The following is a 12386-nucleotide window of genomic DNA, read 5'->3' as shown; positions in this document are numbered from 1 at the left end:
GCCCTTTCTGCCGGATGACCACTAGCTTGAATTTGCAGCGGTTTCTACCTGATGAAAACTTGTTGCACTCGTGAGGCTTGTGCTCGGACTTCCTGCTGGTACAGTGGTACCGTGGTTCGGTGACGCATGGTGCTTGGGGAGTTCGCCCCCTCCCATCTGCAGATGTGTGTAGTCGATGTTGTGCACATGTCTGCTCAGTTTGCTCCTAAGCAGGTAATGCCAAAATTTGGCCTAGACAATTTGATCTCTTTGGCCAGCAAAAATTTGGCTTCTGTTTTTCCTTGAACAAGCCAAAATTGATGCGACCATTTTGGCTGGAGTTTTCCCCCTCTGTGCTACAGAATTTTTGGCCGGTCGAAACTTTGGCCTCCAACTAAACCAAAGCCAAATTTTCAAGGCACGGCCAAAATTTGAGTTAGCCAGTTGTGGTTAGAACCAAACAGGCATGTATGTTTCTCCATTAGGGACTGGGCGATCACCGGTGAGGCCTTCGTCCTAACGTTCTCTGCGAGAAAGGAAAAGAGTAAATTAGACCCACCATATAATAACATTATATCACTTTGATCCAATAAGTAGTAAAACGTATAAATGGATGCACGAACTTGTCAAATATATGCATATACGGTCATAGCTACACTATGTAACTGTATTTTGACAATATCACATGGATGGCTTTATGCGCGTAAACATTTGTTTTGTTGTTCCATTCAAGGCTTTTGCTTCCGTTTTAATCCTAGATAGATCGTTTTGAAGCAGGCAGGTAACCATCTTTTTAACATTTCTACTAAAAAATATGCTTTCAACATCTTATTTATGTCCTTACTTTTCGAGCTTTATTTTTTAAGGTATTTAAATAATATTTATTACTAAAAGTTCTAACATGTATATGTTGTGTTGTGTTAGGTAGGTTCATCGGATGATTTTTTTTCAGTGTGGAGATACACTATTTAAGTTTTTATTAAATTAGGAAAATATGACATATGAATAAGCAACAATAATACATATTCAGTTTGACCAATGTATGATCCTGTAGTGATGGCATTTAGGCCAACAAAATTCCGATGGCTCCTGATCAGCATGCATCTATGCATCTAGTAGTATATACTCAGTACACTAGAAAGTTCACTTGCTAGGTCGCTGCAGACCAAATCCAAGTGCATATACATAAGTGCTGGCATGAAACAAACGACATAAACCAACGCTAAGCAAATAGTCGTGGTGTAGATAGATGCTTCGGACCGTAGGCGTATAGTAAAAGCCACTTATATTTCAATTGTTTTGCAGGTGTGCACTAGCTTTTAGCATTTTCTTCAAAAAATCACATCCGAATTCCCTTCGCACTAATAGTGGTGAGAACACTTTATAATAAACCAATTAGCAGTGCAACTGATTTATATAAATAGTTTAATTAGGGCCTCCGATTTCCTTTTGTCCCTAGCCCCTCTGTTTGTAGCCTTGTACGTGGATAATTTTGTTTGAATAAGGATGTTGCACACATAGTTTATATTTTGATGGAAAAAGAGAACAAAGATAAATAGTTATGGGCATAAAAATATCCACATCACTTGCCACGGTATCAAAATACAGCTATATAGAGTATAAGTGACCGTATATGCACATATTTGACAATTTTGTGTATCCATTTGCATGTTTTGCTACTTTTTAGATAAAAATAATATAACTATACAACTTGTTGCACCGTGGGTACAATTTACTCAAAGGAAAAGGGTCACTCTGATCTGAGATTGATGCGTTCCGAAGAACAGCACAGGCCCACATGACGAAGAGATGAGGCCGCCTGATGCGTCTAACAAGGAGAAAACACGGCAACCATTTTTTTTCGCTTCCATTTGGAGAAAAATTAGAATTTTGTTATCAGAAAAATTGGATTTCGCTCAAATACCATACTACTTTCCGCTCCAAATACTTCCTGTTTCAAATTGTAAATTATTTTGATGAATAGGTGTATCTAGATTAGCTTAAAACGACCTATATTTTTTTATTTCGGTTATCCCCAATCATACTATCGACTATTTACACATGAACTAACCAAAATCAAATACTCCGGCGAATCCGGTTGGTATTTGGAGCAAGCCCAATTTCTAATGATGGCATTTTCCTTTTACCGAAACGGCACGGGCATGGGCCGGGGCCGCGTGCCCCCGACGTTGGATCTCAGCGCATCGGGCACCCCCAGCCTCTCTCCGTCCGACCGTCAGTCTCGTCGCGCCCGCCCGCCCGCCCGCCGCCAGCCAACTAGCGTTGTCCCCGCCGCCGCGCCGCGCCGCGCCTTCTTCAGCTTCGCCATTCCTCCGGAGATCCCCGGGCACCTGATCGACTGATTCCGCACCGACCCACCCCCACTCTCCCTGCCCGCACCGAACAATACCCCTCCGCAGCTTCCCTCCCCACTCCCCAGCTCCAGCCCTCTCGCCCTTCCCCCCCGCGCGGCGCCGCGGCTGCGGGGGCGAGGCCGCCACGCCAATCGCCGCCACTCCCCTCTTGGCCGCATCCTCTGGGGCCCTCTGCTGCATCGAGCCCTCACTTGCGCGCTGGGCAACCACGCCTGCCCTCTGCCGAAGCGGAGGAACTCCTCTCCTGCAGCGGTCCTCCACCCTCCGGCGTGGAGAGGAGATCCCATCTAGACTTGAATCCGCTGTCGTATTCCTTTCCTAGGTAAGGAAGCCCTAGCTTGCTTTGATGTATTGATTGTGAGAGTTAATATTGTTTTAGTTCTCCCTTTGTTTTCTGTTACTGGGCAATCAAATCCAATGTCAGGTAGGAGCAGTTTATATTCCAACAAAAAAAATTACTGGGGTTCAGCGAAACCACATGCCCCCAACTTAGGCACCCCCGTTAAACTGCTTAAATGTAACTTTTTCCATGCCTGATAATCTGCTAATGAGTCTGGTGCCTTTGATATTTGGCTACGAATTATTGTTAACTGCCTGAAACTGGAGGTGATTAACTCAGACCTTTTCATTTAGCAGTGGGCAAGTAATGCTGGACAAATGCAAGTTTGAGCACTGAAGACGTTTTGATGGCCACCAATTTGTGACCTTTGGCTTGGCTCAGAGCCTGATTCTTCTAGCAGAAATCACTGCAATCATTATGAAGAGTAGCGATGGAAACCGGATCAGGTTACAGCCAATGTGGCGAAAAGTTGCCTATGGGGGAAGGCAACCAGGATACGATGACAACTACACCGACGAGTCATTCCTCGAGGAAATGGTTATGAATGCCAATGTCGTCAAGAGGGACCTTCTGAAAGTGATGATCGACTCCGTCTCCATTTCTCAATATCTCTGCATCGTTGCTCTTGTGGTTTCGACATGGACCCTGACGTTGAACTTGGACATTGATGAGGCTACCCTTCTCAAACTAGATGTTGGTCTCCTACTGGTTGGGTTCTCTGTCCTATTGCTCACGACTTGTCCATTCTCGCTGAAGCTTCTGACAAAGTATGTCCTCAACATATCATTCTTCATCAGCGGTCTTTATGTTCTTGCGCCAATTTACCATACCCTCACTAGGTCCATCAGTTCAGACTCGATATGGGCCCTTGCTGTATCTCTTTTGCTGGTTCATCTCTTTCTGCATGACTATTCTGGTTCAACTATAAGGCCTCCAGGAGCACTCAACAATCCAAAGTTAACCAGCAACATCTCCTTGAATGCGTCGATAGTTGCATCTGTCCTTGTGGCTTCGCGTCTACCATCAAGGCTGCATGTCTTTGCGATCATGCTCTTCTCCTTGCAAGTCTTCCTGTTTGCACCCCTCATCACATTCTGTGTCAAGAAGTACCACTTTAGGCTTCATCTGCTGTTCTCCTTCGCATTGATGGTTGTGACCCTGAGTGTCACATACCAGCTGCACCGAATGTTCTTCATTCTACTGTTGTCACTTCTTGTGTTTATTTCAGTTGTTTGCCCTTACTGGCTTATTAGGATTCAAGAATACAAGTTTGAGATCAATGGCCCCTGGGATGAAGCAAAACTATGCTTTGATATAACTGAATGAATAGCCGTGCTGCATTGGTTTGATTGTATCCATCTATAGCTGATGTGCTGCTAGTCAGTCTTTAGTGTATTCATGTGAATGTATATACTCTTTTAACATATTTGTTCTGTTACCATGATTCTAACACATGATATGCCTTTTTGTTCTGGAAATGATGTCTAACTATTTAGTTTATTTCTGGTGTCACAGACTGATTTAGATTTTAATGAGTGTCTTTGTAAGCAAGAACTTCGTCCTTACTCTCTTTTGCTATCAGCGAATATGTAGAGATGAAAAGCTGTTGCATTCGTGAGCTTTGACTCTGGTTGTTTTTCCTATGTGTATCTGAGCATGGTGATGCCAATAACGAAATCATTTGGCACTGACTTCAAATGTATAGTAAAAGGCTGTCTTCTACAAATCTTTTGTCATATCCGCGGGATTCTAGCAGAATCCAGTGCGCCACGCGTATTCTTGGAAGATTGGGCTACTCATTCTGGAAAAAAAATTGTGTTGCCCCAGGAGACGGAAGTGTGTAGCCCAACTGTGTTCTTGAGTTGCTGGAATATAGTGCATCTCCTGTAAATTGCGTTCAAGGCATACCTGCAAAAAGAGGCATTTATCAGGATCAATAGATCTCTCTGAACACCGTAAATCCTGGTTGCGTGGTGTTTATATCTCGGCGCTTAGCCAATACTCTGTAAATTCGAAATCCAGAAAGCTCTGCTAAAAATTTCTGAATTTCAAACCAATGCAATCGCTCTAAGGCGGGTGAAAGAAACTGGCTACGCATCGGACAGTAAACAGCTGAAGCCACTGTTACAGTAATTGTAGAAGTTACTACTAGGTTTTTCAGATAAAGTTGGTAGGGGAAAATGCTATATTATTTCCTGGCTTAAGAGCTTACAACCTAATATCGGTTACCAGCATTTCTGCAGGTACCACTTACACGTATTTACGTTCCCACTGTTCAACGATCTTGCCTCCGGGTTCTCAATAGTGTTGGACGACTTGTCCAAACAGATTATGCTACAAGCTTATTATACTAAAAAAATAACAACACAAACTTCAGTCTTATTAAGAAAATATAAGTGTCTGTAAAACATGTTTTCTGAAAAAAATACTTTCAATCCAATTTGCATGGACGAAATGTGCATAGACGAAAAATTCAGCTTTCACAGAAATTCGAAGGTAATGCAAGTGTACTGAAACGTTTTATTCCATTGACATTTTACAAATATCAGAGTCATCATTAACATCATTTTGACCCGCATGGCTAAACACTGCAGCCAATCCCGGGTCCCTCTAATGGTGTGCTGTGTGCTTCCGTGGCCATTTGAAAGAACAGTTCACTGAATTAAAAGAACCCAAATCATCTGTGCCAAGATTTGACAAGTATAGTTATGTGCAGATCACAGCATCATGTATAGCACAGAATCATTTAACTTGCTCATCAGTAAGCATAACTTGGAACCAAATGAATCTCGGCGCTATAGCAAAGTGAGAGCAGCTCAGATCTTTTGCTATAGTAAAAATTTCATTTCCTCCTGTCTGCACTGATAGTAAGGCGTTCAAAGTTCCTCATAGTGGGATCATCATGGACGACTCTTCCTGGTTTCGACAATGATGAGGTCCTGCCCTCAAGTCCTGTTGACTGATGAAGCCTTAGATTAGTTGATGGGCGGCTGCTGCCGCTGCTGGTCGGGACTAGGTGGCTACTGCGATTCGGGTCACTGGGATCTCCAGAGCCTCTGCTGCTTGACAGAAGGGCCTTCCTTGACGTGCTCCCATTCCGCGACGATGAAGGCCGCCTTCTATCCGAATCAACAGTCTGAAATACATGGTGAAAAATGTTGTAAGTCTAAAAGTTATCACCATGGGGAATACGTCATCTCATAGCAACAAAAGGGAAGGCCTGAACATAACTAAATACGCCAGAACCAAGGAATTCAATTATATAAAACATCCAATAACATTATTGTGACGAACAGCTATAGCAATTATAGTTAAGGCACAAAAGAAACTATTAGCTAGCTCCCAGGAAAATAAAATCATATTGGCCCTCGTCTCCTACCAACATTTGCAAGTATCAGTCTCACGATGTTCTCACAACACATAAAAGGAAAAACACTATCCCATTTATAACCTAAACATGAGATATTGCATAAACACATACACGACCACCAAGTATTCAGACTAAAATATCAATAGAATTGGATTGAGAGTTTCTCACCGTCTTGGGTGCTAAAAGTGTATCCAATAGAGATCTGTGCTTTGTGTGTTCACCATAATGGCCAGAACCAGAGCCGGTTCTTCTACCAAATGCATCAACTGGACCGGGGAATCTATCCGGAACATCCTGTCTCGCTGTTGAAAAGCAAATAAGTAAATTTGAGCCTGCTGGTTTCCACTTATTTCATAAATATAACATTCCAAAATGAGTATGCAACTCACAAACCTGCAGCCCGCTCAGCCCGGTCTGCCGATGGTCCCACCAACCCACCTCTCCCACTCAGCTGGTTGTGAGGAACAAAGAAACGTTACACATTCAGCACAGTAAAACTTGCACTAATAGTAATTCCAGAAAAAAAAAGGAGTAGCAGACATACTCGCAATCTGTTATTGTCCGCAGCTTGCCTTGCTACAGTCCAATCAAAGACATAATCATGCTGGTACCCTGCAAGTATTCAAAAAAGAAACATGTAAGCAAATATGTAGATAGGCAAGAAACTTTAGAGGTATTATATTTGCTGATACCTTCACGGATGAATAAATCCCGGAAGATTTTCTTCAAATAGCTATAGTCTGGCTTATCTTCAAATCGCAAAGATCGGCAATAATGGAAGTATGTAGTGAATTCTGATGGATAAGATTTACAGAGGGCCTGCACAAATTGTGAAAAACATGGGCAGCAATAGATTACAATCCAACAGAACAGTAACTTATGATTGTTAAAAAACTTTGTGCGAAATAAATCAATTACCTCTATTGAAGTTAGCATTTTCTTCTCACTAATTTTGTCATACTTCTGTTTTTTTGTGCCGGCTTTCAAGCCTTGCCAAGGAAGGCTAAGAAGACAAGTATTCAGTAATATATAGTCACAGACAAAAGGAAATTTGAACATTAGAAAGCAATTGATTCTCCAACCTTCCTCTCAAGAAATACATCAGCACGTAACCAAGGGACTCTAGGTCGTCTCTCCTGCTTTGTTCTGACGAGAAAAGCAGCAATAACACACAAAGCCATCATATAATTAGCCAAAGAATGATATTTTCTGGAAAAAATGTTTGCACTTCTGGAGAAAATTTCCTGGATGAGCAATATTTTTGTTGTTCCATGCATTAAATTTTTATTGATTGGCAATGCATAGAATTTGGGTTCCAGAAGAGCAGTACTTGTAGATAACAATTGCTGAATTAATGTCCAAAACAAGACATTAGACACCTAGTACACTACTATTATTAACGCCTTTCTTATTTTATATGAGTTTTCCTTTTTGTTGGTGGCCCATGTTGGGTTTCATATCTCTAGCCTACTCTAACTTGCTTGGGACTAAAGGGCTTTGTTGTTGTTGTACTATATTGTCCCCAACTAAAACCTAAAACCTGATGGTTTCTATTATAACTATAATTTGACCTCTTGGTACCACATCTTAATACCAGGGAGACTCACCTACTCCAAGATGGGTGTTTACACTAGCATATCGTGCTGTTCCTGTGAGATTTTTGTTCTCCCTACAGTAACAAAGGAAAACATGTAAGCTTTGAATGTGTATCCCAAAATGAATAAAAAGCATTGCTTAAGTAACAGAAAAACAAAATCTCATCAAATAACTAATTATAGGATCAAGAACCACAGTTAACTTCCCCATCGTGTAGGATCGCAGAAGAAAATTCAGCTTCAAAATCATTCGTTGTTGAACAGCTAAACAATTATGATTGTATGTAGACGGCATAAAACGGCATTAGAAATATAGATTTTTGAACCAATACATTCACCAGCAGATATCATCGCATGTAATGTGCTATGCACAGCAATGCAAATTCTAAATCAAGGTTCAGTAAATTAGATAACTACAGCCAAGATGTTAACAAAAATAGGCAAAATAATGAGATGTGTGTCAAACAGAACAATAAGGGACTATACTATATCACAAACATCGCTTCAACATAGCACACAAATAAGTGTCTTAAATGCAGGGGCGGAGCTAGGCCTTCCTCCGCCCCTGCTTAAATGAATGATAGTAAACACATAGATCATCACACGTAACATACTAGAAGAAACGTCCCGGTGTGAGGAGAATTCATTTCCTAGCATTCATACCAACCATTTCTGATTACCTGTATGGTATGTGCTTATGAGTTTGGAGGTCCCGATACTTCTTCGCAAGGCCATAGTCAATGACATAAACCTGTTAAGAGTACACTCAGTTTTCTTTAGCAGCTATTTTTGTTGACAGTAAAAATAAATTATATCAATCACTTAAAAGCCATGCTTATGACAGTAGTTTATATGCAGGTATCTACTCATAAAAGTTACCATCGCTAGAATAATCTTCAATGCACAATAAGAACTTTTAGCACCTCCAAAGACTTGATATGTTTATAAATATCATATATGAATTGCAGCAAATATCTGCATTCAAAACCAGGTCCCAGTCTTTCAGAAATTGTACAAAAGGATTCTTCACAGGAGAATCGCCCAAACATATGTTTTGTAATGACTGGTGCGGTACAAATTCAAGCTACAGCCATACAAATGCTTACATCAACTGAAGCGATTTGTCAGTCACAGTGCATCTTGCAAGAAAAGATAAAGGAATTTGATTTAATTCAGTGACAAAAATGGCCTGTGTTTATGACAGCAGCTAAGCAGAGAAACACTCTATGGGTGCAGTGTTAGAATTTTATCCTCTTGTGAGCTAAGATTCGTAGACTTAAAACATCCAATAACAAACCAGTTTTATCAGTAAATACTCATGTGTAGCACCCAACCTGGCTTGCTTTACGGCCTAAGCCCATAAGGAAGTTGTCTGGCTTGATATCACGGTGAAGAAACCCCCTCGTGTGCATGTACTCTACCCTGGCTATCTGTATGAAAACAAAGGGAAGAAATTAACTTGGTGGTGAAAATCCACCAAATAAGGACTTAAGATTCATTGAGATATTTTTCATAGGTACGATACAGATAACAAAAAGTAACAGCAAATGGATGACACCTAAGAGAAACTTACCATCTGATCAGCTAGCATAAGTACTGTTTTAAGAGAGAATCTTCTGCTGCAGAAGTTGAATAAGTCCTCCAGACTTGGACCAAGAAGATCAATGACCATGACATTGTACTCCCCCTCCACTCCGAACCACTTCAAATGAGGAATCCCAGCTGAAGTTTGGAGTAAAAATTATATTAAAACCAGTGAAAATATATGAAACAAAGGAACCATGACGTCGTATTGGTACTTACTTCCCCCTTGGAGAAGCATATATAGCTTTGACTCATAATGAAGCTGAGGATGCCTTGATTTGACAGATTCCTGATAAAACATGAGATGGAGAAAAATGATCAGGTAGCATGTCCTGATGCTGAAAGGGACATTGACCAGACTAAGACTGACAAATAATATTGCTCCAAAAACGGTTAACCACATATTGTCACAAAGGTGGCGGTATATGTTAAAGCTAGAAAAAACATTACCAATAGCAATGTAAATAACATTTTCCCATAGCACAATTTTTGGTTCAGTCAAGCCGGTCATCCAAGGAATAGTGAAAAGCAGTGTGTAAAGTATCTTGGCACAGATGCAGACTACGATAGATCAACTTTCAGCAAGTAGTTTTCAAGATGTTACTGTTTCATTTGCTCAAATTTGCACTATTAAAATATGAGTTGTCACTTACTTAAAACAAAATAGGGTTGTTATACAGCCTAACTAATGAACAGGTAACAAGACCATGCTCTATAATTTGAACTGGATCTGCTAGCAATCTTCAGTCTCTTTTCTTCCTCCCCGAATTACTGGCCCATACAATAGGCCAATTTGCTTGCAGAACAAAAAAAAAGTTTGGAAGTTTTATCATTGTTCATGATAAAACACATGTCAATTAAACTTGACAGCCAAGGAATGTTTGGGAGTCTATTTATTATTCAATGAAAAGCCACAAGTCAATTCGCATGGACAGCCAAGGAAATGTTTGGATTTTGGAAGTCTTGTTATTTGTCATTACAAAATCATGACACAAAGTGAGAAGCCATGCCAATCTTTTTGCAAGCAATTACGGAACGCCATTAGCATTTACAATTAGGTCGTGCCACAATATCTACATGAGAGCCCCTCGTGAAACCGTTTCTAGCAACAGTAAAATCGACGATACGTTTGCGTCTGGGACTAACTATTGCCTAATGCCACGCATGCTTCCACGAGGAAATGGTCTACAAACGGGATCAGATTGTCACATACCAACTTGATAGCCACCTCCTCGCCGCTCTGTATGTTGACGCCTGCAGCCAAAAACAACCGACCACATCAGAAACAAACGCAGAACGGCCAGCCAATCGAAACGGCGGCGCGTCGGAACCAGCAGAAAACCGTGAAAGATTTTCAATCAAGAATCCGGCGAGGCACGTACCGAGGTAGAGCTCCCCGAAAGATCCGCTCCCAATCTTCTTCCCCAGCTTAAACTTCCCTCCGATCACGTGCTCCATCCCCGCGGACCGCGCAACCCCGCCGCCGCAAGATTCGCCCACGAACCGCGCCGCAGATTGTCGCCCTCCGACGGAGACCACTCACATTGCCCGCCCGCCGCAAGATTCGAGCCCCGGAACGCCCAGGATAAAGGAGTCCCCCCGGATCTCCCAACCAGAAGGTAGATTCCGCGCCGCGAACCGCCGCCGGCGACGGAGCAGCGGCGGCGGTCGGCGGATCGGATAGGCGAGCGAACTCGGAGGTTTCGGGTGGGATTCGGGGCCAGGGCTAGGGATTCGCCGCTCGCGTCTCTGATTTCCGGGGGGTGGGCGGCTTTAATTTTCGGTGGTGGGCGCGTTAATAGAGAAGCGTGGAGGGGATGGGGAGACGCGGAAATCGTGGGAAGCGGACGGGGGCTGGACAACGGATAGCAGGAGGGATAGGGGGGCACGCCGATGCGTCCCCGTTTCTTTGTGCCTTGCGGTCTCCGGTTTCTGCTCCTTGTCCTTGGTATACGTGTGCTGCGTTTTCTCATCATATTTCTTGTGTTTATATATATATATAGATAGTTTTTGTGAGATGCGGGAAATCGTGAATGTCCACTTCAGAAAGTATGGATAAATTATTATTGTAGGAAAGAAAAAGAAATGCCTGGATACTTATCAATTGAGGTGGCATGCCATCGAGATGTATCAATACGTTGTTTCAAGTTTTTTTAATTACACAACGTACGCACACTCTACTCTACGTACGCAAATCCTACCCTCTATTAGCATCTTCGAAGACTGAGCCAGCAAATTTTCAAAATTGACAAAGTGGCCGTAGGGGTTTCGCTATCGATGTGAATGTCGCCTACTACCGAAAGTACAACACAGCACCGTTAAATTAGGAAAATTCTCCTAGAAGAGTCGAATCTAGAACCTAATATGAAGCTCTGGTAACTACTAAGCTACAGGCTCTTTCGCTACCCTTATATCGAGTTGATATGTCCTTATCATCATATTTATGTATATATTGGACGCACAATATAAGAGGATGCTCTTTCTGATATATTTGTTGATATATAACTTTTCCACCATAAATATCAAAGGGGCCATTAAATTTCTAAAAATCAGCTAACAACCTTTACAAAAATGGCAGTAGGACTCGTGGATAATAGCATATGGCATTTATATAAAATAGAAGAACAATGGTAGCCATTTATCGCTAAGAGCATTTTGTGTCTGAGTTCCTATTTAGGAATATGGCAGATTTCTCCTCTCATAGTCTACTAAATTTTCATATGATAATGTCTAATTATGATAAGATTCTTTCACTTCAAATACGTGCACAAGTGATAAGATACACATGTGACTCATCCACCAATGAAACATTATAACATTAGGAGCCTACAATAAATTAGATGTATATACACAGTCACATAGACATTGATTCCTACGGAGAAGTTGGAGCTAATAAGATTTGCTTGAAACGATGACATGTGGATTGAAAAAGCATATGAGCTACATATTATTTTATTTTATTTTATTGATGTGTTAATATATATGTATGTTGTATGATTCTTTTAATGTACCAGGTGCTATAGTGGTATGTGCTATTGAAAAGGTGGAGTATCTCTTTAGTTTGTCTCTAGGAAGTAGGGCGTTTGTGTGAATACTCCTTATCAAAGTTCCATCAATTAATCGTCAAAAAATAGTTCCATCCA

The 12386-nt window shown here is 41.5% G+C and overlaps 2 protein-coding genes across 3 annotated transcripts; one reads left to right on the top strand and one right to left on the bottom strand.

Annotated features, from left to right (window-relative positions):
• Nucleotides 1-2184: 2184 nt before the first annotated feature.
• Nucleotides 2185-4194, top strand: LOC112878777 (phosphatidylinositol N-acetylglucosaminyltransferase subunit C). Its single transcript, XM_025942993.1, has 2 exons — nt 2185-2676; nt 2991-4194. Exon 2 carries the CDS (start codon nt 3112-3114, stop codon nt 4018-4020), a length of 909 nt encoding a protein of 302 aa, XP_025798778.1. The 5' UTR covers nt 2185-2676; nt 2991-3111; the 3' UTR covers nt 4021-4194.
• A 989-nt stretch (nt 4195-5183) lies between these two features.
• Nucleotides 5184-11006, bottom strand: LOC112873739 (casein kinase 1). 2 transcript variants are annotated; one of them, XM_025936791.1, is made up of 14 exons: nt 10626-11006; nt 10457-10497; nt 9463-9532; nt 9233-9381; nt 8994-9089; nt 8340-8410; nt 7672-7733; nt 7147-7210; nt 6983-7067; nt 6757-6883; nt 6609-6676; nt 6458-6515; nt 6233-6366; nt 5184-5830 (listed from the first exon to the last, which is right to left on the bottom strand). In XM_025936791.1, exons 1-14 carry the CDS (start codon nt 10699-10701, stop codon nt 5537-5539), a joined length of 1395 nt encoding a protein of 464 aa, XP_025792576.1. In that variant the 5' UTR covers nt 10702-11006; the 3' UTR covers nt 5184-5536. The 2 variants fall into 2 exon arrangements, with proteins under 2 accessions (XP_025792576.1, XP_025792567.1); XM_025936782.1 differs by having other exon boundaries at nt 6757-7067.
• Nucleotides 11007-12386: the final 1380 nt, after the last annotated feature.

Source organism: Panicum hallii, chromosome 1 (assembly GCF_002211085.1).
Source record: "Panicum hallii strain FIL2 chromosome 1, PHallii_v3.1, whole genome shotgun sequence".
In the NCBI taxonomy this organism is placed as follows: domain Eukaryota; kingdom Viridiplantae; phylum Streptophyta; class Magnoliopsida; order Poales; family Poaceae; genus Panicum; species Panicum hallii.
Note: the sequence above shows the minus strand (reverse complement) of the source record. Positions and strands in the feature narration are given on the sequence as shown.